At 64.0% G+C, this 23,931-nt stretch overlaps 1 protein-coding gene across 1 annotated transcript; it reads right to left on the bottom strand.

Moving 5' to 3' along the window:
- Positions 1–246: 246 nt before the first annotated feature.
- Positions 247–22,491, bottom strand: BICRA (BRD4 interacting chromatin remodeling complex associated protein). Its single transcript, XM_088537483.1, has 16 exons — positions 22,462–22,491; positions 17,950–17,995; positions 17,782–17,824; positions 17,516–17,581; positions 15,663–16,296; positions 13,423–14,132; positions 12,051–12,086; positions 11,850–11,930; positions 7,872–7,986; positions 7,689–7,798; positions 7,224–7,343; positions 7,062–7,123; positions 6,796–6,944; positions 5,380–5,474; positions 5,208–5,310; positions 247–1,229 (listed from the first exon to the last, which is right to left on the bottom strand). The coding sequence occupies exons 2-16, from the start codon at positions 17,988–17,990 to the stop codon at positions 247–249; spliced, it is 3,348 nt and encodes a 1,115-aa protein (XP_088393609.1). The 5' UTR covers positions 17,991–17,995; positions 22,462–22,491.
- Between the last annotated feature and the right edge of the window lie 1,440 nt (positions 22,492–23,931).

The raw sequence follows: 23,931 nt of genomic DNA, 5'->3' as shown, positions 1-23,931 counted from the left end.
GTTCTGCACTGCGGTTTCCCGCTCCGGTTCCCGCTGTGATTTCCCGCTCCAGTTCCCACTGCGGTTCCTGCTGTGATTTCCTGCCCCGGTCTCTGCTCCCGTTCCCGCTGCGGTTCCTGCTCCGGTTCTGTGGTTTCCTGCTCCGGTCTCTGCTCCCGTTCCCGCTCCGGTTCCCGCTGTGGTTTCCTGCTCCGGTCTCTGCTCCCGTTCCCGCTCCGTTCCCCGCTCCCGCTCCGCTCTTTCCTGTTATCTATTCAACGTCCTGGCCCCGAGGGCTCCGTTGTGGTTGGGGGCCAGCAGAGCGTCCGTGCGGCGCGGCGGGGACGAGAAGGGCGGCGAGGACGACGACGACGACGACGACGCGGCGGCCGCGGTGCCGGTGCCGCCGCGCGCGGCCGGCGCGGTGACCGGCGCCTGCTGCAGGTTCAGGATGCTGTCGATGGCGCTTTGCAGGTGCTCGTGCAGCGCGTCGTCCTGGGGGCTGTCGCTGGAGAAACTCGCGTTGTCCACGTCCAGCGACTCCGATTTGCGCCGCTTCGGCGCCAGCGGCGCCTCCCACGCGGCGTTGGGGGCATCCGGGGGCTCCGCTTTGATCATCCCGCGGTAAAACTCGTCCTCGGCCTCCGCCAGCTCCTTCATGAGCCCCCCGGCCGGCTCCTTCCCCGCTCCGCGCGCCAGGAAGAGCAGCTTGGAGCCCTCCTCCGCGCGCCCCTTTCCCGATGGAACGCCGCGGGATCCGGCGTCCGCTTTTCCACCCACCACCGCATCCACATTTTCCCGGTAGGTTTTCCGCAGCGGCAGGCGGCAATAAGTGGCCGGGGGCTTCTTGTCGGCGGGCTCCACGGTGCCGTTGAGCTGCGCGGCGGTACCGGTACCGGGTCCTTTGGCGCCGCGCGGCGCCGGCGGCTGGTGCACCGGGTCCAGCGCCGTGTTGTGGACCACCTTGCTGAGCCCGGCCTCCTGCTTGATCTTGAGCTTGAGGCCGATGCGGCTGCGCGCCTCGTACGTCTTCATGGGCGGCCGGCTCCGCGACGGCAGCGCGTCGGCGTCGTCCAGAACCGGCACCGGCGCCGTTTTGGCCCACGTCACCGAGGCGGCGCCGCCGGCGCCGTGTTTGATGACCAGCTTGGTCGGGGGGAGCGGCGGCGCCGGCGCCGATGGGAGGGTCTCGGATGCGGGCGCTGCTGGAGACGCCGCGGTCGGAGCGCGCGATGCCGACACGTACTCGTCTGCAACGGGAATGCGGAGTCAGCGGGATGGGGATGAGGGCATTCCGTGGGATTGGGAATTGGGGAGGATGGGGCTGCGCTGGGGGTGCCCATGTCCCGCTCCATCCCTTGTGTGCGGGATGGGGGATCCTGGGAAGGAAGCCAAGGGGGGAATCCTGCTGGGATTGGGGGATTCCTGTTGGGATTGGGGGGGATCCTGCTGGGATTGGGGGGTTCCCACTGGGATTGGGGGGGATCCTGCTGGGATTGGGGGGTTCCCACTGGGATGGGGGATCCTGGGAAGGCAGCCTGGGGGGGAATCCTGCTGGGATTGGGGGATTCCTGCCAGGATGGGGGATCCTGGGAAAGCAGCCTGGGGGGGAATCCTGCTGGGATTGGGAGATTCCTGTTGGGATGGGGGATCCTGCTCGGATGGGGGATCCCGGGAAGGCAGCCTGGGGGGGAATCCTGCTGGGATTGGGGGACTCCTGTTGGGATGGGGGATCCTGCTCGGATGGGGGATCCCGGGAAGGCAGCCTGGGGGGGAATCCTGCTGGGATTGGGGGATTCCTGTCGGGATGGGGGATCCTGCTCGGATGGGGGATCCCGGGAAGGCAGCCTGGGGGGGAATCCTGCTGGGATTGGGGGATTCCTGTCGGGATGGGGGATCCTGCTCGGATGGGGGATCCCGGGAAGGCAGCCTGGGGGGGAGTCCTGCTGGGATTGGGAGATTCCTGTTGGGATGGGGGATCCTGCTTGGATGGGGGATCCTGGGAAGGCAGCCTGGGGGGGGAATCCTGCCAGGATTGGGGGATTCCTGTCGGGATGGGGGATCCCAGGAAAGCAGCCTGGGGGGGGAATCCTGCTGGGATTGGGGGATTCCTGTTGGGATGGGGGATCCCAGGAAGGCAGCCTGGGGGGGAATCCTGCTGGGATTGGGGGATTCCTGTCGGGATGGGGGATCCCGGGAAGGCAGCCTGGGGGGGAATCCTGCTGGGATTGGGGGATTCCTGTCGGGATGGGGGATCCCAGGAAGGCAGCCTGGGGGGGGAATCCTGCTGGGATTGGGGGATTCCTGTCGGGATGGGGGATCCCAGGAAGGCAGCCTGGGGGGGAATCCTGCTGGGATTGGGGGGCTCCTGCTGGGATGGGGATCCCAGGAAAGCAGCCGGGTGGGGAATCCTGCTGGGACTGGGGGATTCCTGTTGGGATGGGGGATCCCGGGAAGGCAGCCTGGGGGGGGAATCCTGCTGGGATTGGGGGATTCCTGTCGGGATGGAGGATCCCGGGAAGGCAGCCTTGGGGGAATCCTGACGGGACTGGGGAGATCCCGCTGGGATGGGGGATCCTGGGAAGGCAGCCTGGGGGGGAATCCTGCTGGGATTGGGGGATTCCTGTCGGGATGGGGGATCCCAGGAAGGCAGCCTGGGGGGGAATCCTGCCGGGATTGGGGGATTCCTGTCGGGATGGGGGATCCCGGGAAGGCAGCCGAGTGGGGAATCCTGATGGGATTGGGGGGATCCCGCTGGGATGGGGGATCCCGGGAAGGCAGCCTTGGGGGGAATCCTGACGGGACTGGGGGGATCCCGCTGGAATTGGGGGGTTCCCGCTGGGATTGGGGGGTTCCCGCCAGGATGGAGGGATCCTGCTCGGATGGGGGATCCCGGGAAAGCAGCCTGGGGGGGAATCCTGCTGGGATTGGGGGGATCCCGCCGGGATGGGGGATCCCAGGAAGGCAGCCGAGGGGGAATCCTGACGGGATTGGGGGGTTCCCACTGGGATAGGGGGATCCCGCTGGGATGGGGGTTCCCGCCGGGATGGGGGGAACCTGCCGGGATGGGAGGAACCTGCCGGGATGGGGAAGATCCTGCTAGGATGAGGATCCTGGAAACATGCCCCAGCGGGAAATCCAAAACTCCCTGTATGGCCCCAAACCCGCCCATATGGCCCCAAAACCCCCCGTATGGCCCCAAAACGCCCCATATGGCCCCAAACCCCCCGTACGGCCCCAAAACTGCCCGTGTGGCCTCAAAATCCCCCATACGGCCCCAAAACCCCTGTTTGGCCCCAAACCCCCCGTATGGCCCCAAAACGCCCCGTATGGCCCCAAAACGCCCCGTATGGCCCCAAAACCGCCCGTGTGGCCTCAAAATCCCCCGTATTGCACCAAGTCCCCTGTACGGCCCCAAAACACCCCCGTACATCCCCAAACCTCCCCGTACGGCCCCAAAATGCCCTGTACGGCCCCGAAAACCCCCGTATGGCCTCAAAATCCCCCGTATGGCCCCAAAACCCCCTGTACGGCCCCCAAACCCCCCATATGGCACCAAACCCCCTGTATGGCCCCAAAACCCCCCTGTACGGGCCCCAAAACCCCGTGTATGGCCCCAAAATCCCCCGTACGGCCCCAAATCCCCCCATACGGCCCCAAAACACCCTGTACCGCCCCAAAACCCCCTGTATGGCCCCAAAACGCCCCGTACAGCCCCAAAACGCCCTGTATGGCCCCAAAATCCTCCGTATGGCCCCAAAACCCCCTGTACGGCCCCAACCCCCCCTTATGGCCCCGAAACCCCCCGTATGGCCTCAAAATCCCCCGTATGGCCCCAAACCCCCTGTACGGCCCCTAAACCCCCCATATGGCACCAAACCCCCTGTATGGCCCCAAACCCCCCGTATGGCCCCCAAACCCCCTGTACGGGCCCCAAAGCCCCGTGTATGGCCCCAAAATCCCCTGTACGGCCCCCAAACCCCCCATATGGCCCCCAAACCCCCCCGTATGGCCCCCAAACCCCCCGTTTGACCCTGTTTTCGCCCCGTTCTGCACCCGGTTTCTCCTTGGCCAGCTGCTTGTCCAGTGTAAGTCCCCTGTATGGCTCCAAAACGCCCCGTTTGGCCCCAAAACCCCCTGTACGGCCCCAAACCCGCCCGTATGGCCTCAAAATCCCCCTACGGCCCCAAAACGCCCCATAATGCCCCAACCCCCCCCATATGGCCCCCAAACCCCCCGTACGGCCCCAAAATGCCCCGTACAGCCCCCAAATGGCCCGTATGGCCCCCAAACCACCTGTACGGCCCCCAAATCCCCCGTACGGCCCCAAAACCCCCCGTTTCGGCCCCGTTGCGCACCCGGTTTCTCCTTGGCCAGCTGCTTGTCTAGTGCAAGTCCAGCAACCCCCTGTGTGGCCCCAAACCCCCCTGTATGGCTCCAAAACGCCCCGTTTGGCTCCAAAACCCCCCGTATGGCCCCAAAACGCCCTGTATGGCCCCAAAATCCCCCATACGGCCCCAAAACCCCCTGTACCGCCCCCAAACCCCCTGTATGGCCCCAAGACGCCCCATACAGCCCCAAAACGCCTTGTATGGCCCCAAAATCCCTCGTATGGCCCCAAAACCCCCTGTACGGCCCCAAAACTCCCTGTATGGTCCCAAAACCCCCGTACAGCCCCAAAACCCCCCGTATGGTCCCCAAAACCCCCGTTTGGCCCCGTTTCGGCCCCGTTGCGCACCCAGTTTCTCCTTGGCCAGCTGCTTGTCTAGTGCAAGTCCAGCAACCCCCTGTGTGGCCCCAAAACCCCCTGTATGGCTCCAAAACGCCCCGTTTGGCCCAAAACCCCCCGTATGGCCCCGAACCCCCTGTACGGCCCCAAAATCCTGCGGTTTCGCCCCAAACCCCCCGTTTCGGCCCCGCTGCGCACCCGGTTTCTCCTTGGCCAGCTGCTTGTCTAGTGCAAGTCCAGCAACCCCCTGTGTGGCCCCCAAACCCCCTGTATGGCTCCAAAACCCCTTGTATGGCCCCAAAACGCCCCGTACAGCCCCAAAACGCCCCATACAGCCCCAAAACGCCTTGTATGGCCCAAAATCCCCCGTACGGCCCCAAAACCCCCTGTACGGCCCCGAAACCCCCCCGTATGGCCTCAAAACCCCCCGTACGGCCCCAAACCCCCCCGTATGGCCCCCAAACCCCCCGTTCGGCCCCGTTTCGGCCCCGTCGCGCACCTGGTTTCTCCTTGGCCAGCTGCTTGTCCAGCGCCAGCATGGTCTTCTCCTCCTGGATGAACATGCGGTCGATCATGACCATCTCGGCGGACGGGCTGACCCTCTGCGGGGTGAGAGCGGGTCAGGGCGCGCGGCGGCGGCGGCGGCCGCGGCGCGCGAACGCGGCGCTTACCCGCGACTCCTCCAGCAGCAGCAGCCGGTACTTGTTGAGCATGGCCTGCGTGCGCCGCAGCAGCTGCGTGGACACCGCCTCGAACTCCTCGTCCACTGCGAACGGGACACGGGGTTTTCGGGATGCGGTGGGAAGCATGGAATGCTTAGGGATCATCTAGTGCGTCCCCTGCACACGCAGGGGCACCCAGAGCACGTGGGCTGCGGCCAAGAGGGTTTGGAGATCTCCATAGAAGGAGACTCCACAACCTCTCTGGGCAGCCTGTTCCAGGGCTCCGGCACCCTCAATATTAGGAATTTTTCCTTAAGTTCCTGTGGAACTTTTGGTGCTTCAGTTTGTGGCCGTTTCCTCTAGTCCTATCAGTGGCCACCACTGAAAAAGGCCACCCCATCCTCTTCATTCCCTCCCTTGAGGTCCTTCTAGACACGGATTAGGTCCCTTTTCCCCTTCTCTTCTCCAGCTGAACAGGCCCAGCTCCCTCAGCCTCTCCTCATAGGGCAGATGTTCCAGGCCCCTGATCATCCTTGTAGCCCTGCGCTGGACTCTCTCCAGAAGCTCCACATCCCTCTTGTGCTGTGGGGCCCAAAACTGGACACAATACTACAGAACTGGACACAATGCTCCAGATGTGGACACAATACTGCAGATGAGGACACAATACTCCAGATGTGGACACAATACTCCAGAACTGGACACAATGCTCCAGAGCTGGACACAATACTGCAGATGTGGACACAATACTCCAGACTGGACACAATACTGCAGATGTGGACGCAATACTCCAGATGTGGACACAATATTCCAGAACTGGACATGATACTCCAGAGCTGGGTACAATACTCCAGATGTGGACGCAATAGTCCACATGTGGACACAATGCTCCAGATGTGGATACAATCCTCCAAAACTGGACACAATACTGCAGATGTGGACACAATGCTCCAGAGCTGGGCACAATACTCCAGATGTGGACGCAATACTCCACATGTGGACACAATACTCCAGATGTGGACACAATACTCCAGACCTGGACACAATGCTCCAGAACTGGACACAATACTACAGCTATGGACACAATACTTGAGAACCGGACACAACACTCCAGATGTGGTCACAATACTCCAGATGTGGACACAATACTCCAGATGTGGCCTCACCAGGGCTGAGCAGAGGGGCAGGATCCCATTGAGAGGGATGGGATGGGAAGAGCAGGACCTGCTCTTCTCAACGCACCCCAGGATCCCATTGGCCTTCTTGGCCTCATGGTCACCTTGTCCCCCACTGTGACACCCAGGTCCCTCTCCAGAAGGTCAATCCCAGCCTGTCCTGGTGCCTGGGGTTACTCCTCCCTGCCCTTGGCCTTGTGGAATCCCACGAGGTTTTTCCCCGCCCGGTTTTCCAGGGAACGCCGCTCACCCTTGCGGTAATCCTGCGCCGAGGGCAGCGCGCCCTGGTACACGTGGTAGGGGAGCAGCCGCTGCAGCGCGTCCTCGAACGACCGGAACGCCGTCTTGTAGTCGGGATGCAGCACGGAGCCCTGCTGCTTGTGCAGCTGCTCCAGGAAGCTGCAGGGAGGGAATGCGGCGGCTGCAGCGGCTGCATGCGGCGCATGGGGGTCACATGCGGCGCAGGGGGTCGCATGCGGTGCATGGGGGTCGCATGCTGCGCATGCATGCGCTTACCAGGCCTCCTTGCTGGGCTGCAGCGCCGGCGCCTTCTTCAGCGTTCCCAGCTTCCCGTCGTACTGCGGATGGGAACGGAGCGCGCGTGAGGATCCCGGGAAAAGCGGGCAGGCTTCCCGCGTGGGAATAATGAGGGTTTTCCCGGCGTTTTTCCGGACTCACCAGCGGCTGCGTCGGCACCGCGGGCAGGAGCTGGGAAAGGCCCTTCCCGACCACCTGGATCTGCAGGGGCCCCTTTCCCAGGCTCAGGCCGGACACGGAGCCGATGACGCCGGCCTTGGGCTGCGGAAATGCGGAGGGGATTTGGGAAGGAGAGCGGGATGCCATCGGGAAAACCCCATGGGGACAAACGGGGACGTTGGGGCCGCGGATGGGGCTGCTTTTACAAGCACCCAATGGTTATTCCCGTTTGGAATTCCAGGAACGGGCACCAGACTGGAAAAGCGCACGCGTTCCCGGGGGATCCCTCCCCAAAGGTGCCATGAATCCTGCTGGAATTCTTTGGAGCAAAACCCCCGGCGGCATCGCCGCAAATTCCGCGCCGCTTTTCCCAAAAAGAGCGGGACGGGACCTTGGAAGGTTTGGGGGGGGAAAGGAAGCGGGAAAACGCTTTGGGAATGTCCTCACCTGGCCGGGAAGCGCCGCCGCCGGCTTCCCGAGGGCTGCCGGCCCCTTCCCGGGCGCGGATCCGCCGGGAAAGGCCTTGGTGTCCGCGGTCCCCGCGGCGGCGGTGGCACCTGCGCACGGAGGGGACGCGGTGGCACCGGCGCGGGGAGCCCCCGCGTCCCCGTCCCCGTGTCCCCGTCCTACCTGCTGCCGGTGGCCCCGCGGTGGCCGGTGTCCCCTGGGCGGCTCCGAAGGGTCCGAGCGCGGCCGGGGCCGCGGGCGCCTGCGGCTTCGGCTGCAGGATGATCCCCTGCGGAACCTGCGCGGAGAACGGGATGCGGCGGGATGAGGAAGGGAATCCCGCACCGCGGATGGGATTCCGGGAATCGGGGCGGCGGGACGCGGCGAGCCGCAATGCTACGGCATGAGCTGCGGAGACGGCGGAAGAGCGCGGAGCCGGGGCGCAGCCGAACGGGGAGAGGGAATGCCGAGCGGGAATGCCGAGCGGAATGCCGAGCGGGAATGCCGGGCGAGCCCCGATGCGGCGCGAGGAGTCGCAGACTGTGCTGCCTCCCTTCCCGCATCCTGGAATCCTGCATCCTGGAATCCCACATCCTGCAATCCTGCAATCCCGCATCCTGCAATCCCGCATCCTGCAATCCCGCATCCTCCAATCCCGCATCCTGTAATCCTGCAATCCCGCATCCTGCAATCCTACATCCTGCATCCTGCAGTCCCGCATCCTGCAATCCCGCACCTTCCAATCCTGCAATCCCGCACCCTGCAATCCCGCAATCCTGCAATCCCGCATCCTGTATCCTGTAATCCTGCAATCCCACACCCTGCAATCCCACATCCCGCATCCTGCAATCCCGCATCCTGCAATCCCGCATCCCGCAATCCCGCATCCTGCAATCCCGCACCCTGCAATCCCGCACCCTGCAATCCCACATCCTGCACCCTGCAATCCCGCATCTTGCAATCCCGCATCCTGCAATCCCGCATCCCGCATCCTGCAATCCCGCAATCCTGCAATCCCACATCCTGCAATCCCGCAATCCCGCACCCTGCAATCCTGCATCCTGCAATCCCGCATCCCGCATCCTCCAATCCCGCATCCTGTAATCCTGCAATCCCGCATCCTGTAATCCTGCAATCCCGCATCCTGCAATCCTACATCCTGCATCCTGCAGTCCCGCATCCTGCAATCCCGCACCCTGCAATCCTGCAATCCCGCATCCTGCAATCCCGCATCCTGCAATCCCGCATCCTGCAATCCCGCACCCTGCAATCCTGCATCCTGCAATCCCGCATCCTGCAATCCTGCAATCCCGCATCCTGCAATCCCACACCCTGCAATTCCATACCCTGCAATCCTGCAATCCTGCATCCTGCAATCCCGCATCCTGCAATCCTGCAATCCCGCATCCTGCAATCCCGTACCCTGCAATCCTGCAATCCCGCATCCTGTAATCCTACAATCCCGCATCCTGCAATCCCGTACCCTGCAATCCTGCATCCTGCAATCCCGCATCCCGCAATCCCGCATCCTGCAATCCTACATCCTGCATCCTGCAATCCCGCATCCTGCAATCCCGCATCCTGCAATCCCGCATCCCGCATCCTGCAATCCCGCATCCTGCAATCCCGCACCCTGCGATCCCGCCGGAGCCGGGCTCTCCCTTTACCTGCGGGAACCTCTCCAACATTTGCTTCTGCGGCGGCGGCGGCGGCGCGGGATTTGCCCCAGCCGGCAGCGCCGGGAATTGCCCCGGGAGCACCGGGAATGCGCGCGGCGGCGGCGGCGGCTCGGCGGGGGTGGGCGGCTTGGCCGGGAATTGCAGCTGGAAATGCGGGGACGCGGCGGCGCGCGGCGGCGGCTCGGGCGGCAGCGCGGGCGACGCGGCGGGCGCGAAGAGCGCGGCGGCGGGAGCCTGCGGCGTCACCGGCTCCGACGGCGGCCGCGACGGCGGCCGCGACGCGGGCTGCGACGGCGGCCGCGGCGGCGACGGCGGCACCGGCGGCGTCTCGCCCAGGGGAGGAGGAGGAGGAGGAGGAGGAGGAGGCAGCGCGTGGGACGGGGACGCTCCGGGGAGCTTCTGCTGCCCCGCGGGGAGCTGCAAGAGAAGGAGAGAGTGGGAGGTTAGCGGGAAGCGGGATGCGCGGGAGCGCGGAGAGGGGATGCGTGGGAGCGCGGAGCGGGGATGCATTGGAGCCCGGATGCAGGGGAGCGTGGAGCAGGGATGCGTGGGGGCGCGGAGCAGGGATGCATTGGAGCGCGGAGCGGGGATGCATTGGAGCCCGGATGCAGGGGAGCGTGGAGCAGGGATGCGTCGGAGCGCGGAGTGGGGATGTGTGGGAGCGCGGAGAGGGGATGCATTGGAGCGCGGAGCGGGGATGCATTGGAGTGGGGATGCATTGGAGTGGGGATGCATTGGAGCCCGGATGCAGGGGAGCGTGGAGCAGGGATGCATGGGAGCGCGGAGTGGGGATGCATGGGAGCCCGGATGCAGGGGAGTGCGGATGCATTGGAGCCTGGAGCGGGGATGTGTGGGAGTGGGGATGCGTGGGAGCGCGGAGCGGGGATGCATTGGAGTGGGGATGCATTGGAGCCCGGATGCAGGGGAGCGTGGAGCGGGGATGTGTGGGAGCGCGGAGTGGGGATGCATTGGAGCCCGGATGCGTGGGAGTGCAGAGCAGGGATGCATTGGAGCCCGGAGCGGGGATGGATTGGAGTGCGGAGAGGGGATGGATTGGAGCGTGGAGCAGGGATGCATGGGAGCGCGGAGTAGGGATGCATGGGAGCACAGAGTGGGGATGCGTTGGAGCCCGGAGTAGGGATGCATGGGAGCCCGGATGCTTGGGAGCCCGGAGCGGGGATGCGTGGGAGCACAGAGTAGGGATGCGTGGGAGCGCGGAGCAGGGATGCATTGGAGCCCGGATGCATTGGAGCCCGGAGCAGGGACGGATTGGAGCGCGGAGCGGGGATGGATTGGAGTGAGGAGCAGGGATGTGTGGGAGCGTGGAGCGGGAATGCCTTGGAGCGCAGAGCGGGGATGCGTTGGAGCCCGGAGAGGGGATGCGTTGGAGCCCGGAGCAGGGATGCATTGGAGCGCAGATGCATTGGAGCCCGGATGCATGGGAGTGCAGAGCAGGGATGTGTTGGAGCCCGGAGCGGGGATGCGTGGGAGCGCGGAGAGGGGATGCGTGGGAGCAGGGATGCGTGGGAGCCCGGAGCAGGGATGCGTTGGAGGCTGCGTGCGGAAGGAGCTTCCTCCTGCTCCTCGGAGCAATTCCAGCCTTCCCGCGCAGCCACAGGCCAAAATCCCGGCAATCCCGGGAGCAGCTAACGCTTCCTGTGCGCGTCCCACTTGGAAAGCGCCGGGAAAGAGCGGGATTTAACGGCTGGAGCGACCAGCGCCAAAGCGAGCTCCGGCGCACGGAAAGACCCCGGCAACACGCGTGAGGACATGGGAATGTGGAAAGCGCCGGGAAAGAGCGGGATTTAACAGCCGGAGCGAGCAGCGCCAACGCGAGCTCCGGAAGCCCCTGGTGTGCGGGAATGTTGTCGGGAATGTGGAAAGCGCCGGGAAAGAGCGGGATTTAACGGCCGGAGCGAGCAGCGCCAATGTGAGCTCCGGAAGCCCCCGGCGTGCGGGAATGTCGCCGGGAATGTGGAAAGCGCCGGGAAAGAGCGGGATTTAACGGCCGGAGCGAGCAGCGCCAAGGCGAGCTCCGGAAGCCCCCGGCGTGCGGGAATGGCATCGGGAATGTGGAAAGCGCCGGGAAAGAGCGGGATTTAACGGCCGGAGCGAGCAGCGCCAACGCGAGCTCCGGAAGCCCCCGGTGTACGGGAATGGTGTTGGGAATGTGGAAAGCGCCGGGAAAGAGCGGGATTAAACGGCTGGAGCGACCAGCGCCAACGTGAGCTCCGGAAGCCCCCGGCGCGTGGGAATGTCGTCGGGAATGTGGAAAGCGCCGGGAAAGAGCGGGATTAAACGGCCGGAGCGAGCAGCGCCAATGTGAGCTCCGGAAGCCCCCGGCGCGTGGGAATGTCGTCGGGAATGTGGAAAGTGCCGGGAAAGAGCGGGATTTAATGGCCGGAGCGAGCAGCGCCAAGGCGAGCTCCGGAAGCCCCCGGCGCGCGGGAATGTCGCCGGGAACGCCGCCCGGCGTGCTCACCTGCTGCAGGAACATCTGCATGGAGTCCTGCACCGGGCCCAGGATGATCTTGTCGGGGCTGGCGGCCAGGCCGGGGCTGGGCTGCGGCGGCGGCGGCGGCACCGCGGGCGGCCCCGCGGGCACCGCGAGCAGCGGCGCCGGCTCCGGAGCGGCCGGGAGCAGCCCCGGGCTCTGGCTGCTGCTTCCCGCTTGGATGCTCACGCCGGCGTTGAGGGCGTCGGGAGCGTTGAGCATCACCTGCAAGGGCAGCGGGGTGAGCGCCGGCGGCGCGGCCTGCATCCTGGAATCCTGCATCCTGGAATCCCGCATCCTGGAATCCTGCAATCCTGGAATCCCACATCCTGCATCCTGCAATCCCGCATCCTGCAATCCTGCAATCCCACATCCTGGAATCCTGCACCCTGCAATCCTGGAATCCCGCATCCTGGAATCCTGCAATCCTGCATCCTGTAATCCTGGAATCCCGCATCCTGCAATCCTGCAATCCTGCATCCTGGAATCCCGCATCCTGGAATCCTGCAATCCTGGAATCCCGCATCCTGCAATCCCGCATCCTGCAATCCTGCATCTTGCAATCCTGCAATCCTGGAATCCTGCATCCTGCAATCCCGCATCCTGCAATCCTGCATCCTGCAATCCTGGAATCCCACATCCTGGAATCCCACATCCTGCAATCCTGCAATCCTGGAATCCTGCAATCCTGCATCCTGCAATCCCGCATCCTGCAATCCCGCATCCTGCAATCCTGCAATCCTGCAATCCTGGAATCCCGCACCCTGCAATCCCGCACCCTGCAATCCCGCATCCTGCAATCCCGCATCCTGGAATCCCGCATCCTGCAATCCTGCAATCCTGCAATCCTGCAATCCCGCACCCTGCAATCCCGCACCCTGCAATCCCGCATCCTGCAATCCCGCACCCTGCAATCCCGCACCCTGCAATCCTGCAATCCTGCAATCCTGCAATCCCGCATCCTGCAATCCCACCTCCCGCAATCCCGCATCCCGCAATCCCGCATCCTGCAATCCTGCAATCCCGCATCCTGCAATCCCACACCCTGCAATCCGGCATCCTGCAATCCTGCATCCCACACCCTGCGATCCCGCACCCTGCAATCCCGCATCCCGCAATCCCGCACCCTGCAATCCTGCACCCTGCAATCCCACATCCTGCAATCCCACATCCCGCAATCCCGCACCCTGCAATCCCCCATCCTGCAATCCCACACCCTGCAATCCCGCATCCTGCAATCCCGCACCCTGCAATCCCACCTCCCGCAATCCCGCATCCTGCAATCCCGCATCCCGCAATCCCGCACCCTGCAATCCCACATCCTGCAATCCCGCATCCTGGAATCCTGCAATCCCGCATCCTGCAATCCTGCCATCCTGCAATCCTGCCATCCCGCATCCTGCAATCCCACATCCTGCAATCCCGCATCCTGCAATCCCACACCCTGCAATCCCACACCCTGCAATCCCACATCCTGCAATCCCACACCCTGCCATCCCTCCTCCCGCAACCCCGCCCCCCCCAACCCCTCGATCCTCACGGAACGCCCGGAATCCCCCACCTGGATGGGCGCCGACAGGATGTGCGCCGCGCCGTGCGCGTTGGGCGACGCCAGCACCGGCCCCAGGTTGAGCGGCCCGCCCAGGTTCTGGTTGGCGATGAGCTGCGCCGGCAGCGCCGGGTTGGCGATGAGCTGCGCCGGGGCCGCCGCGTGCGACGCCGCCGCCGCCGCCAAAATCTGCCCGCCCACGTTGGCCGGCAGCGCCGAGAGCTGCGGCGGCAGCAGGAACTGGTTGACCGCCTGCGGCACGTGCTGCGCCGGGATCACGATGCTGCTGCCCTGGTTGAGCAGCTGCACGCTCATGGGCTTGCTCAGCGCCGGCGGCTGCGGCGGCTTGAACGCGTTCGGTGCAAACCCCGACAGCACCACGTTCTGCCCCGCTTTAAACGCGACGTTTTGCTGCGTTTTCTGCGCTTGCGCGGCGTCGCCGGGGATGGCGAGCGCGGCGCCGGGCGCGCCGAACGGCTTCGGCGTGATCTGGTAGAGCTTCTGCTGCAGGACGCCCGCGGGCTTGGGCTGGATCGGCGTGGGCGTGCGGTGGATGATGACGTTGGGCGCCGGCACCAACGGGCTGCTCAGGCTGGAGGTGACGGCCAGCGGCGGCGCCGGCGCCGCGGCGCCGAACACGGGGCCGCCGTTGAGCGCCGTGGTGGCCGCCACGGCCGGGAGGTTCTTCTGGATCACCAGCCCGGCGCTCTGCGGAGACACCCGCGGCGTCACCGGTGTCACCGGTGCCACGAAGCCGCCCGTGGTCACCGGCGTCACCGGCGCCGCAAAGCCACCCGTGGTCACCGGTGTCACTGGTGCCACAAAGCCACCCGTGGTCACCGGTGCCACGAAGCCGCCCGTGGTCACCAGTGTCACCGGTGCCGCGAAGCCACCCATGGTCACCGGTGTCACCAGCGCCACGAAGCCGCCCGTGGTCACCGGTGTCACCAGTGCCACGAAGCCACCCACGGTCACCGGCGTCACTGGTACTGCGAAGCCACCCGCAGTCACCGGTGTCACCAGTGCCACGAAGCCACCCGTGGTCACCGGTGCCGCGTAGCCACCCGCGGTCACTGGTGTCACGAAGCCACCCGCGGTCACCAGCGTCACCGGCGCCACGAAGCCACCCGCGGTCACCGGCACCGCGAAGCCGCCCGTGGTCACCGGTGTCACTGGTGCCACGAAGCCACCCGTGGTCACCGGCGCCACGAAGCCACCCACGGGCACCGGCGTCACCAAGCCACCCGTGATCACTGGTGTCACCGGCACCACGAAGCCACCCGTGGTCACCAGTGTCACCGGTGCCGCGAAGCCACCTGTGGTCACTGGTGCCACGAAGCCGCCCGTGGTCACCGGCGTCACCGGTGCCACGAAGCCGCCTGTGGTCACCAGTGTGACCAAGCCACCCATGGTCACCGGCACCACGTAGCCACCCGTGGTCACCGGTGTCACTGGTGCCGCGTAGCCACCCGCGGTCACCGGCGCCGCGAAGCCACCTGTGGTCACCGGCGTCACCGGTGCCGTGAAGCCACCCGTGGTCACCGGCACCACGTAGCCACCCGCGGTCACCGGCGTCACCGGTGCTATGAAGCCACCCGCGGTCACCGGCACCGCGAAGCCACCCACGATCACCGGTGTCACTGGCACCGCGAAGCCACCCGTGGTCACCGGCGCCAAGTAGCCACCCGTGGTCACCGGCGTCACCAGCACCATGAAGCCGCCCGTGGTCACCAGCATCACCGGTGCCACGAAGCCACCCGTGGTCACCGGCGTCACTGGCGCCGCGTAGCCACCCGCGGTCACTGGTGCCACAAAGCCACCCGTGGTCACCGGTGTCACCGGCGCCGCGAAGCCACCCGTGGTCACCGGTGTCACGAAGCCACCCGTGGTCACCGGTGCCGCGTAGCCACCCGCGGTCACCAGCGTCACCAGCACCATGAAGCCGCCCGTGGTCACCAGCGTCACCGGTGCCACGAAGCCACCCGTGGTCACCGGCGTCACCAGCACCATGAAGCCGCCCGTGGTCACCAGTGTCACCGGCGCCACGAAGCCACCCACGGTCACCGGCGCCGCGAAGCCACCCACGGTCACCAGCGTCACCGGCGCTGCGAAGCCACCCGCAGTCACTGGCGCCGCGAAGCCACCCGTGGTCACCGGCGTCACCGGTACCGCGAAGCCACCCGCGGTCACCGGTGTCACCGGTGCTATGAAGCCACCCGCGGTCACCGGCGCCGCGTAGCCACCCATGGTCACCGGTGTCACCAGTGCCACGAAGCCACCCGCGGTCACCGGCGCCGCGTAGCCACCCGCGGTCACCGCGGCGGCCACCGGCCTCACCTGCTTGGCCAGGATCTGCGGCGCCGGCGGGTTGATGGCCATGACCTGCTGGCCCACCACCTGGATGGGCCCGATGCCGAGCGCGCCGCCGGGGCTGCCGTTGGGGAGGCCCGGCAGGTTGGGGATGGGCTGGATGGTGACGTTGCCGATGCCGACCTGCTGCAGGAAGGGCTGCACGCTGAGCGCCTTGTTGACCACGTCGGCGCCCACGGGCTGCAGCGCCGGGTGGGCCAGCACGGCCGGGGGCTGCAGGCCCAGCAGGTCGGCGCCGCCGGGGAACAGCGCGGCGCCCTCCGGAGCCGCCGGCACCACCGGCTGCAGCGCCGGGAGCTGGAAGGATCCCAGGTCCAGCTCCGCTTCGGCTTCCAGCGTCTGCTCCGTGATGTTGGCCTCCTGCAGGCTCTGCTGCAGGATGTCGCAGGGCTGCTCCGCGCCGGAGCCGCCGGGCGATCCCAGGATGTCATCTTCCAGGAAATCCAGGTCCACGCTGGGCGCCGGCTGGCTCGGCTCCGCGCTCAGGTGGTTGCCCGGGGCCTCCTGCACGTGCAGCTGCGGCGGGGAGGGGAACGGGATGGATCCCGAGCGGAGGATCCGCGGGACGGACGGGAATGCGCGCCGGGAAAAGGGCCCGGCATCCCAAAGCCGACGGCTCTGCAAGGCCGGGCGCAGCTAAATCCCGGGGCCGGGAATTCCGCTTCCCGGCCGGCTCTGCAAGGCTTCCCTGGAGAGCCGGGTGCAGCTAAATCCCGGGACCGGGAATTCCGCTTCCCGTCCGGCTCTGCAAGGCTTCCCTGGAGAACTGGGTGCAGCTAAATCCCAATGCTGGGAATTCCGCTTCCCGGCCGGCTCTGCAAGGCTTCCCTGGAGAGCCGGGAGCAGCTAAATCCTGGGACCGGGAATTCCGCTTCCCGGCCGGCTCTGCAAGGCTTCCCTGGAGAGCCGGGCGCAGCTAAATCCCAATGCTGGGAATTCCGCTTCCCGGCCGGCTCTGCAAGGCTTCCCTGGAGAGCCCGGCACAGCTAAGTCCCAATGCCGGGAATTCCGCTTCCCAGCTGGCTCTGCAAGGCTTCCCTGGAGAGCCCGGCGCAGCTAAGTCCCAATGCCGGGAATTCCGCTTCCCGCCCGGCTCTGCAAGGCTTCCCTGGAGAGCCAGGGGCAGCTAAATCCCGGGACCGGGAATTCCGCTTCCCAACTGGCTCTGCAAGGCTTCCCTGGAGAGCCGGGCACAGCTAAACCCCAATGCTGGGAATTCCGCTTCCCGGCTTTCCCAAGCATCCCGAAAGCCCTGGGAATTCCCAGCTAAAATTCCCTGTTAAAATAAAGCACGACGTGAACGGAGCAAAAAACCCCTCTTATTAGGAAGTAACTGGGAGCACAGGAAATTTTGGGGGTGGAATGAGGATTTTGGGGATGTTTCCGCTTTTTCCAGCTCCGCCTCGTGGAGGGGCAGCTAAGGGAAGGGATCGTGTTTTCCCAAGCCGTTTTCCCAATCCAAAGGGATTCCGGCGCCTTTTCCTCGGGTTCCGCCTTCTCCCCTCGTGGCTCTTCCCAATTTGGGGACGGAAAAGGGGATTTTGGCACCCGCACAAAAACCACCTCTCGCCCCTGCAGCGCTCGGGAATCGTCCCTGCATCCCAGCTTGGAAAACGGATGGGAAAAAAAAAAAAAGCTTGCAAAACAAAAATAATAATTAAAAAAACACAAAAAAGAACCAAAAATGAGGTTTTTAAGCTAGCATTCCCCAAATATAAATCAAAAAAATACCTACCCCAGCACCTTCAAAAAAGGCACTGGCTGCATCCCCTGTGTTGTCCAGGAGATCGTCACTGTCAATCTGGAATTAAAAAGATTCCGTTTATTTTCTTGGAATAAAAAGGAAAAGCACCCGGAGCCTCCCAGGCTCCGGCATCGGATGCGGCCGGGAAAAGGCGGCTGCGGGGCCTGGGATTTGGGGGGCTCTGGCTTCCTTGGAATGTGCATCCCGCGTCCCCGGGTATGGAAAGGAGGCGGATTTGGCGCTCCGGTTTTCCTCACCTTTTCGGATCCATGGAGGAAGTCGTTCAGGGCCTGGGGGTCACTGCAAAAACACATGGAATGGGTTAGGGAATGCGGGAACGCGGCGGGATGTCCCTTGGGGTCCCCCCAGGCGGAACAGGGACAAATCCCAGTTTTCCGGGATTCCCGGGAATTCCCTCCACTCACCAGATCACGTCCAGCAAGCACCGGCCATCCTCATCGTCCATGTCAACTGCGGGAAGCAGAGAGATCCCGTTAGCGCGGCCGCATCCCGGGAAGCCGGAGCGGATCCGGGAGCGCGCCGGGCGCTTTCCCACCCCATTCCCTCCCCTATTCCCTTGGATCCCGCCGTTCCCGGCCGAGCTGTCCCCGCTCCGCGCTCCCTGCCTGCCGCTGCCTTATATAGTAACTGCCGGCGGCTCCGCGGATCCCTTCCCGATCCGGGATTTTTCCCGCTCGGCAGGGAGCCGCCGAGGCCCTGGGCCGGCCGCGGCTCCAGCCGCTGCTTTTGGGGCCTTTTCCCGGTGTTTTCCCGCCGGGATGGAGCCGGGAGCGGTGCGCGGATTCCCAGGGATCCGGGACGAAGAGCCCGGCCCCGCTCCGGGCGAGCGGAATCCGGCTCCGGAGCCGAGCGCTTCCCCGCGGGAGAGCGGGAATGCCGGGACACGGCAGCGTGGCCTCGCTGCCATTCCAAGGAAAAAGGGGGGAAAAGCGAGGAAAAAGGAGGGAAAAGCGAGGAAAAAGAGGGGAAAAGCGAGGAAAAAGGGGGAAAAGCGAGGAAAAAGAGGGGAAAAATGAGGAAAAAGAGGGGAAAAGCGAGGAAAAAGGGGGAAAAGCGAGGAAAAAGAGGGGAAAAGCGAGGAAAAAGAGGGGAAAAGCGAGGAAAAAGGGGGGGAAAAGCGAGGAAAAAGGGGGAAAAGCGAGGAAAAAGGGGGGAAAAGCCAGGAAAAAAGGGGTCCCCGGGCCCTTTGGACGCTGTTGGAAGCGCCGCTCCAAGCCGGGATGCTCCTTGCCGGCCGGCTTTCCCGATGGAATTATTCCATGGCAGCGCCTGGCCTCCCTGCGGATCTTCCGCGCGGCCGGAACGGCCACAATTCCAAGGGGAATCACCTAATTTTGCTTCCCGGGCTGCTCTTGGAAAGCAGGGAAACGCTCCGGAATCCGGGGGAATCCGAGCGGTTTCCCCTTCTCCCGCAGCATCCGTAACGCACGGATTATCCTGGTGTCACCCATAGGATGCGACCGCATCGCTCCCAAATCCTGCGGAAAAGCAGGAGAGCAGCGAGCGGATCCTCGGATTTCCCTATTATCCCTTTATCCGTTGTCTCTTTTTATCCGTTTTTGGCTCTTTTTCCCGCCAAGGAAGCCCCAAATGATCCTTTTCCATGGGGATGCGTGGAGGGAGCTGCAGGAATCCTGCGGGAATCCAGGGCATCTCCATTGCAACGCGTTGGCTTTTGCGGGATTCAAGCGGCGGATTCCCGGAGAAATTCCACCCTTCTCCAATAATTCCTGAATCCCGTGTGTTTTTTCCACGATCCAAGCCGGGATTGGAGTCCCCTCGAGCAGGGAAAAGCGGTTGGAATTGGGAGCCGACATCCAAGGAGCCGCCGGGAGGAAGAAGGGGGATGGCGAGGTCGGGAATCCGCAATCCCGGGAATTGCGACTCCCGGCGGCATTCCCGGCCTCCGAAGCCGCACGTGTCTCCCCATCCCGTCGTCGCCGAGGAAACGGGAAAATCCAATTCCCTGTTTCCCGGAGCCTCCCAGGAAGAGCCCTTTGTTTTTCCTTGGATTAACCCTTCCCGGCACCGGGATAGCGGCCTCTTCCTCGGCGCCAGCTCCGGGATGGGACAAAGAGCCGGGAACAATCCCAAAAAACACCCCAAAAACCTCCGGAAAGCTCCAGCCCTTCCCTTGGATAGCAGGGATACCGGGATGCGGATGCGGGATATATTTCCCCATTTTCCTTCAGCAAACAGCCGGGAATGCGCAGGTAAATCCGGGATCTTCAGGAATTAAACACTCCGGCGTGGAACGATAATAATAATTAAAATCCCCTTTGGCATCGTTTTCCCAAAACGAATTCGTTTTCCCAAAAGGAATCCCAAAAGCGACTGCGTTAGGTGAAAAATTCCATGGAAAAACGAGGCGTTAAAGGGCCATTTTGTGCAAAATTGGCCTCAAATTCCTCCTGCGTTGGGAATGGCAACGCTATCCCCATCCCGGGGATTACGGTAATTCCATAATTCCAGCCGCCAGGAATTCGAGTTCCCGATTTCCGTGGCGAGCGGAGGGCCGGTTTCCTTCGGATCCAGCGGGAAGGGACGAGGGAAAACCCACGTCTCCGGTGACGTCAGGGCCGACGGCCGCATTTTTGAGCGGATTCCAGGAGCTCCGATCCCAGGAATTGCCAAGGAACGAAACGGGAGGCGCCGCCGGTGACGTTTCACGGGAAACCTCCTCCGAAGGAATTCCAAGGCGCTGGAACGATCCGCTTCCCCATCCCGGATACACGGGGAGGGAAAAGGGGTTTCCAGGCTCTTTTGGGAAGGATTCTTGAGGAAAAAAAGCCCCAAAAAAGGCGCTTTTAAGCAGGCGGTTTGGATCGTTATTCCCTTCTCCAAGGGAATTCTTCGGCACATGCCAGAAGTTGGAAGCATTTTTTCCCCTGTTTCCGCAGACGGAGAATCCCAGAAAAAGCTGCCGCTCCCGCACCGGGAGCGCTGGGAAAGGGCCAGGAAGCGGGAAGAAAGCCGGAATTCCGGCTCCTCCTCGGCGCTCCCGCGGAAAGGCCCGAAAACGGCAGGAATCGCCCCAAAACGGGGCCCTCCCCTCCCCCAGGCCCTCGGAGCGCTCTGCTCCAAATCAGTTCCAGACCCGCATTCCCACAGCGGGAGGAGGAGGGATACAATGGGAGCGGAGCGGGAGGAGAAGCGGATCCGAATCCACGGATACCGGCCGGCTTTTCCGTTATCCGGCGCGTCGGGGAGGGAATTCCGTGGGTCTCGGAGGCTCCGGCTGCCCGGAGCGGATCCGGAAGGGTCGGCTCCATCCCAACAGCGATTTCCAGCCCGTTTAGAGGAATTCCCCTTTTTCTTCCCGTTTTTTTTTTTGGAATTAAGGGCTGGGGGCAATTCCAGAAGGAAAAGGAGACGCGCCAGGACCGTCCTACCGGGAAACAGGTCGGAGCCCGGAGCATCCCATTGGAAGGGACCGGCTACCATTCCTTGGGATGAAACGGCCTTGGAAAGGGCCAAGTTTTCCGCAGCGAAACGCTCCGGAGATCCCGTTGTCCGGAATTAGCCGAAACGCCCCCTGCTTTTTCCAGGCGCCGGATCCGGGAGCTTTTCCCGCAGCCACGATGGATATTCCGGCTCCCGGGCCGGCTCCGGATGCGGATCGAGGGGCTCCCGCTCCGCAGGCTCCCGCTTTCGGGCCCGTTCCAGCGGAAACGGCCACGGATCGGGACCCGCTTCCCGCTTTTCCCGGCGCATCCCGGCGTTCATTCCCGCCGCATCCCGCGGCGCGTGGTGAGGAGCGGGACGCGGATCCGGCTCCTCTTCCGGCGGGAAGAGGCCGGAGCTTCCAGGGAGCCACCCCGGAAACGGGGGATCCAAGCAGCGGCATTCCCGGATGATTCCCGTCCTCCGGATGATTCCATAGGCTCTTTCCTTGCACGGAGCAGGCGGGAATGTTGAGGCCCGCGAGGATCCGGACAGCAGGTGCCTCCCTTCCCTCCATGGAATTCCACGGGAAAAGCAAGGATCCGGCAAAGCATTAAATCCACACGGGACACGGCGGCGTCCAGGGTTTCCTTTCCACTGTTTCCCAGGAAAAACGGGAATGTGCGCTCTCCGGGCACCCCCTTTTCCCTTCGAGGGCCACGGAAGGGAATCTCCAGCGGATTTTCCTTACATTTAGGGATATCCGCAGGCGGGAGAGCATCATTCCCAATTCCATATAGGAGCGCGTGGAGATAGGGAATGTGCTTCAACACATGGGATGCCGTGGTAATTCCAAAGAAAAGCGGAATCCCGCGTTGGGAGCTAACCCGGATTGTCCGCCCGTTCCTAGCTGCCCGTTTTGAGGAATGCGGCTCCTCCTGGAACAACAACGTGAAATCCGGCAGCGGGAAAACGCGGAGCGGCGGCTCCCGCTTGGGAAACGGGAACCCCCGTTTGGGACGCGGCGACACCGGGAGCAGCCGGTTCCACGGGAAGGGTCCCGGGAAGCGCTGGGGATTGCGGCATTGGCGGCGTTTTGGGGGGAAACCCCCCCGTTTTCGCACGGGATGGGGCGCGGGGAAGTTGGGGGCGAACGGGCGGATCCGGGGGCGACGAAACGGCAGGAACGGGGAAAAAACGGCCGGGAAACGGGGGTAAAAAAAAAAACCGGCCCGAGTGGCGGGGGGCACCGGGGAGGCCCCCGAATGAGACTGCAGGGAGGCGGGCAGCGGAGAAGCGTCTTTTATTGAGGGCGGCCCACGGGGGACACCGGGACACGGGGGGACACGGGGGCGGCCCGCGCTCCTTTCTCCGCTCGCGCCCGCCGGGCCCCTGGCGGCGGCCCCGGGAAACCCCGCGGCGCGGGCGGCGGGCGGCCCCCCCCCCCCCGCCTCGTCCTCCGGCGGCGGCGGCGGCCCCCCCTCCCTTTGGCCCCGATTTGGGGCGAAATCGGTGCATTGTACCGGACTCACCGTGATGTTTGAGCGGCGGCCGGCGCGGGGTCTCCGGGACATCTCCGCACGGGCGGCGCGCAGGACCCCGCCGGGCGGCGGGACGTAGCGGGTCGCGGCGCTGCCTGCGCGGGGGTCCCGGGGGTCCCGGGCGCCGCCGCCGCGCGGGGGGGGCCCGGGGGGGGCACCGGGCGCGTCCCGGGGAAAAATAAAAATAATAAAAAATAGCCCCCCCTCCCCCCCCCGCGCGCCGCGCCGCGCCCGCCCCCCGGCGGTATTTGCATAGGCCACGCCCCCCTGGCCACGCCCCGCCACGGGCGGGGAGCTACGGAGAGCGGGCGGGGACGTGTGGAGAGACGGCGTTAACGTATAGGGAGCGGGCAGTAACGTATAGGGAGAGGGCAGTAACGTATAGGGAGAGGGCATTAACGTATAGGGAGCGGGCAGTAACGTATAGGGAGCGGGCAGTAACGTATGGAGAGCGGACAGTAACATATAGGGAGGGGGCAGTAACGTATAGGGAGGGGGCAGTAACCTATAGGGAGCGGGCAGTAACCTATAGGGAGAGGGCAGTAACGTATAGGGAGAGAGCAGTAACGTATAGGGAGAGGGCAGTAACGTATAGAGAGCGGGCAGTAATGTATGGAGAGCGGGCGGGGATGTATAGGGAGAGGGCATTAACGTATAGGGAGAGGGCAGTAACCTATAGGGAGAGGGCAGTAACGTGTAGGGAGAGGGCAGTAACCTATAGGGAGCGGGCAGTAATGTATGGAGAGCGGGCGGGGATGTATAGGGAGAGGGCATTAACTTATAGGGAGAGGGCATTAACGTATGGGGAGTGGACGGGGAGGTATGGAGATCGGGCAGTAACGTATAGGGAGCGGGCGGGGACGTATGGAGAGGGGGCATTAACGTATAGGGAGAGGGCAGTAACCTATAGGGAGCGGGCATTAACGTATAGGGAGAGGGCAGTAACGTATGGAGAGCGAGTGGGGATGTATAGGGAGCGGGCATTAACGTATAGGGAGAGGGCATTAACGTATAAGGAGCGGGCAGTAATGTATGGAGAGCGGGTGGGGATGTATAGGGAGAGGGCATTAACGTATAGGGAGCAGGGAGGACGTATAGGGAGCGGGCATTAACCTATAGGGAGCGGGTGGGGACGTATGGAGATCGGGCAGTAACGTATAGGGAGCAGGCAGTAATGTATGGAGAGCGGGCATTAACGTGTAGGGAGCGAGCATTAACTTATAGGGAGAGGGCAGTAACGTATAGGGAGCAGGTGAGGATGTATGGAGAGCTGGCAGTAACTTATAGGGAGAGGGCAGTAACGTATGGAGAGGGGGCATTAACGTATAGAGAGCGGGCAGGGACATATAGGGAGCGGGGATTAATGTATAGGGAGCAGGCAGTAACATATGGAGAGCAGGCATTAATGTATAGGGAGTGGGGAGGATGTATAGGGAGAGGGCAGTAACATATGGAGAGCAG

The sequence above is a fragment of the Tinamus guttatus genome, unplaced genomic scaffold (assembly GCF_059628265.1).
Source record: "Tinamus guttatus ecotype Peru unplaced genomic scaffold, ASM5962826v1 Tinamus_guttatus_pri_ptg000785l, whole genome shotgun sequence".
NCBI classification, from domain to species: domain Eukaryota; kingdom Metazoa; phylum Chordata; class Aves; order Tinamiformes; family Tinamidae; genus Tinamus; species Tinamus guttatus.
Note: the sequence above shows the minus strand (reverse complement) of the source record. Positions and strands in the feature narration are given on the sequence as shown.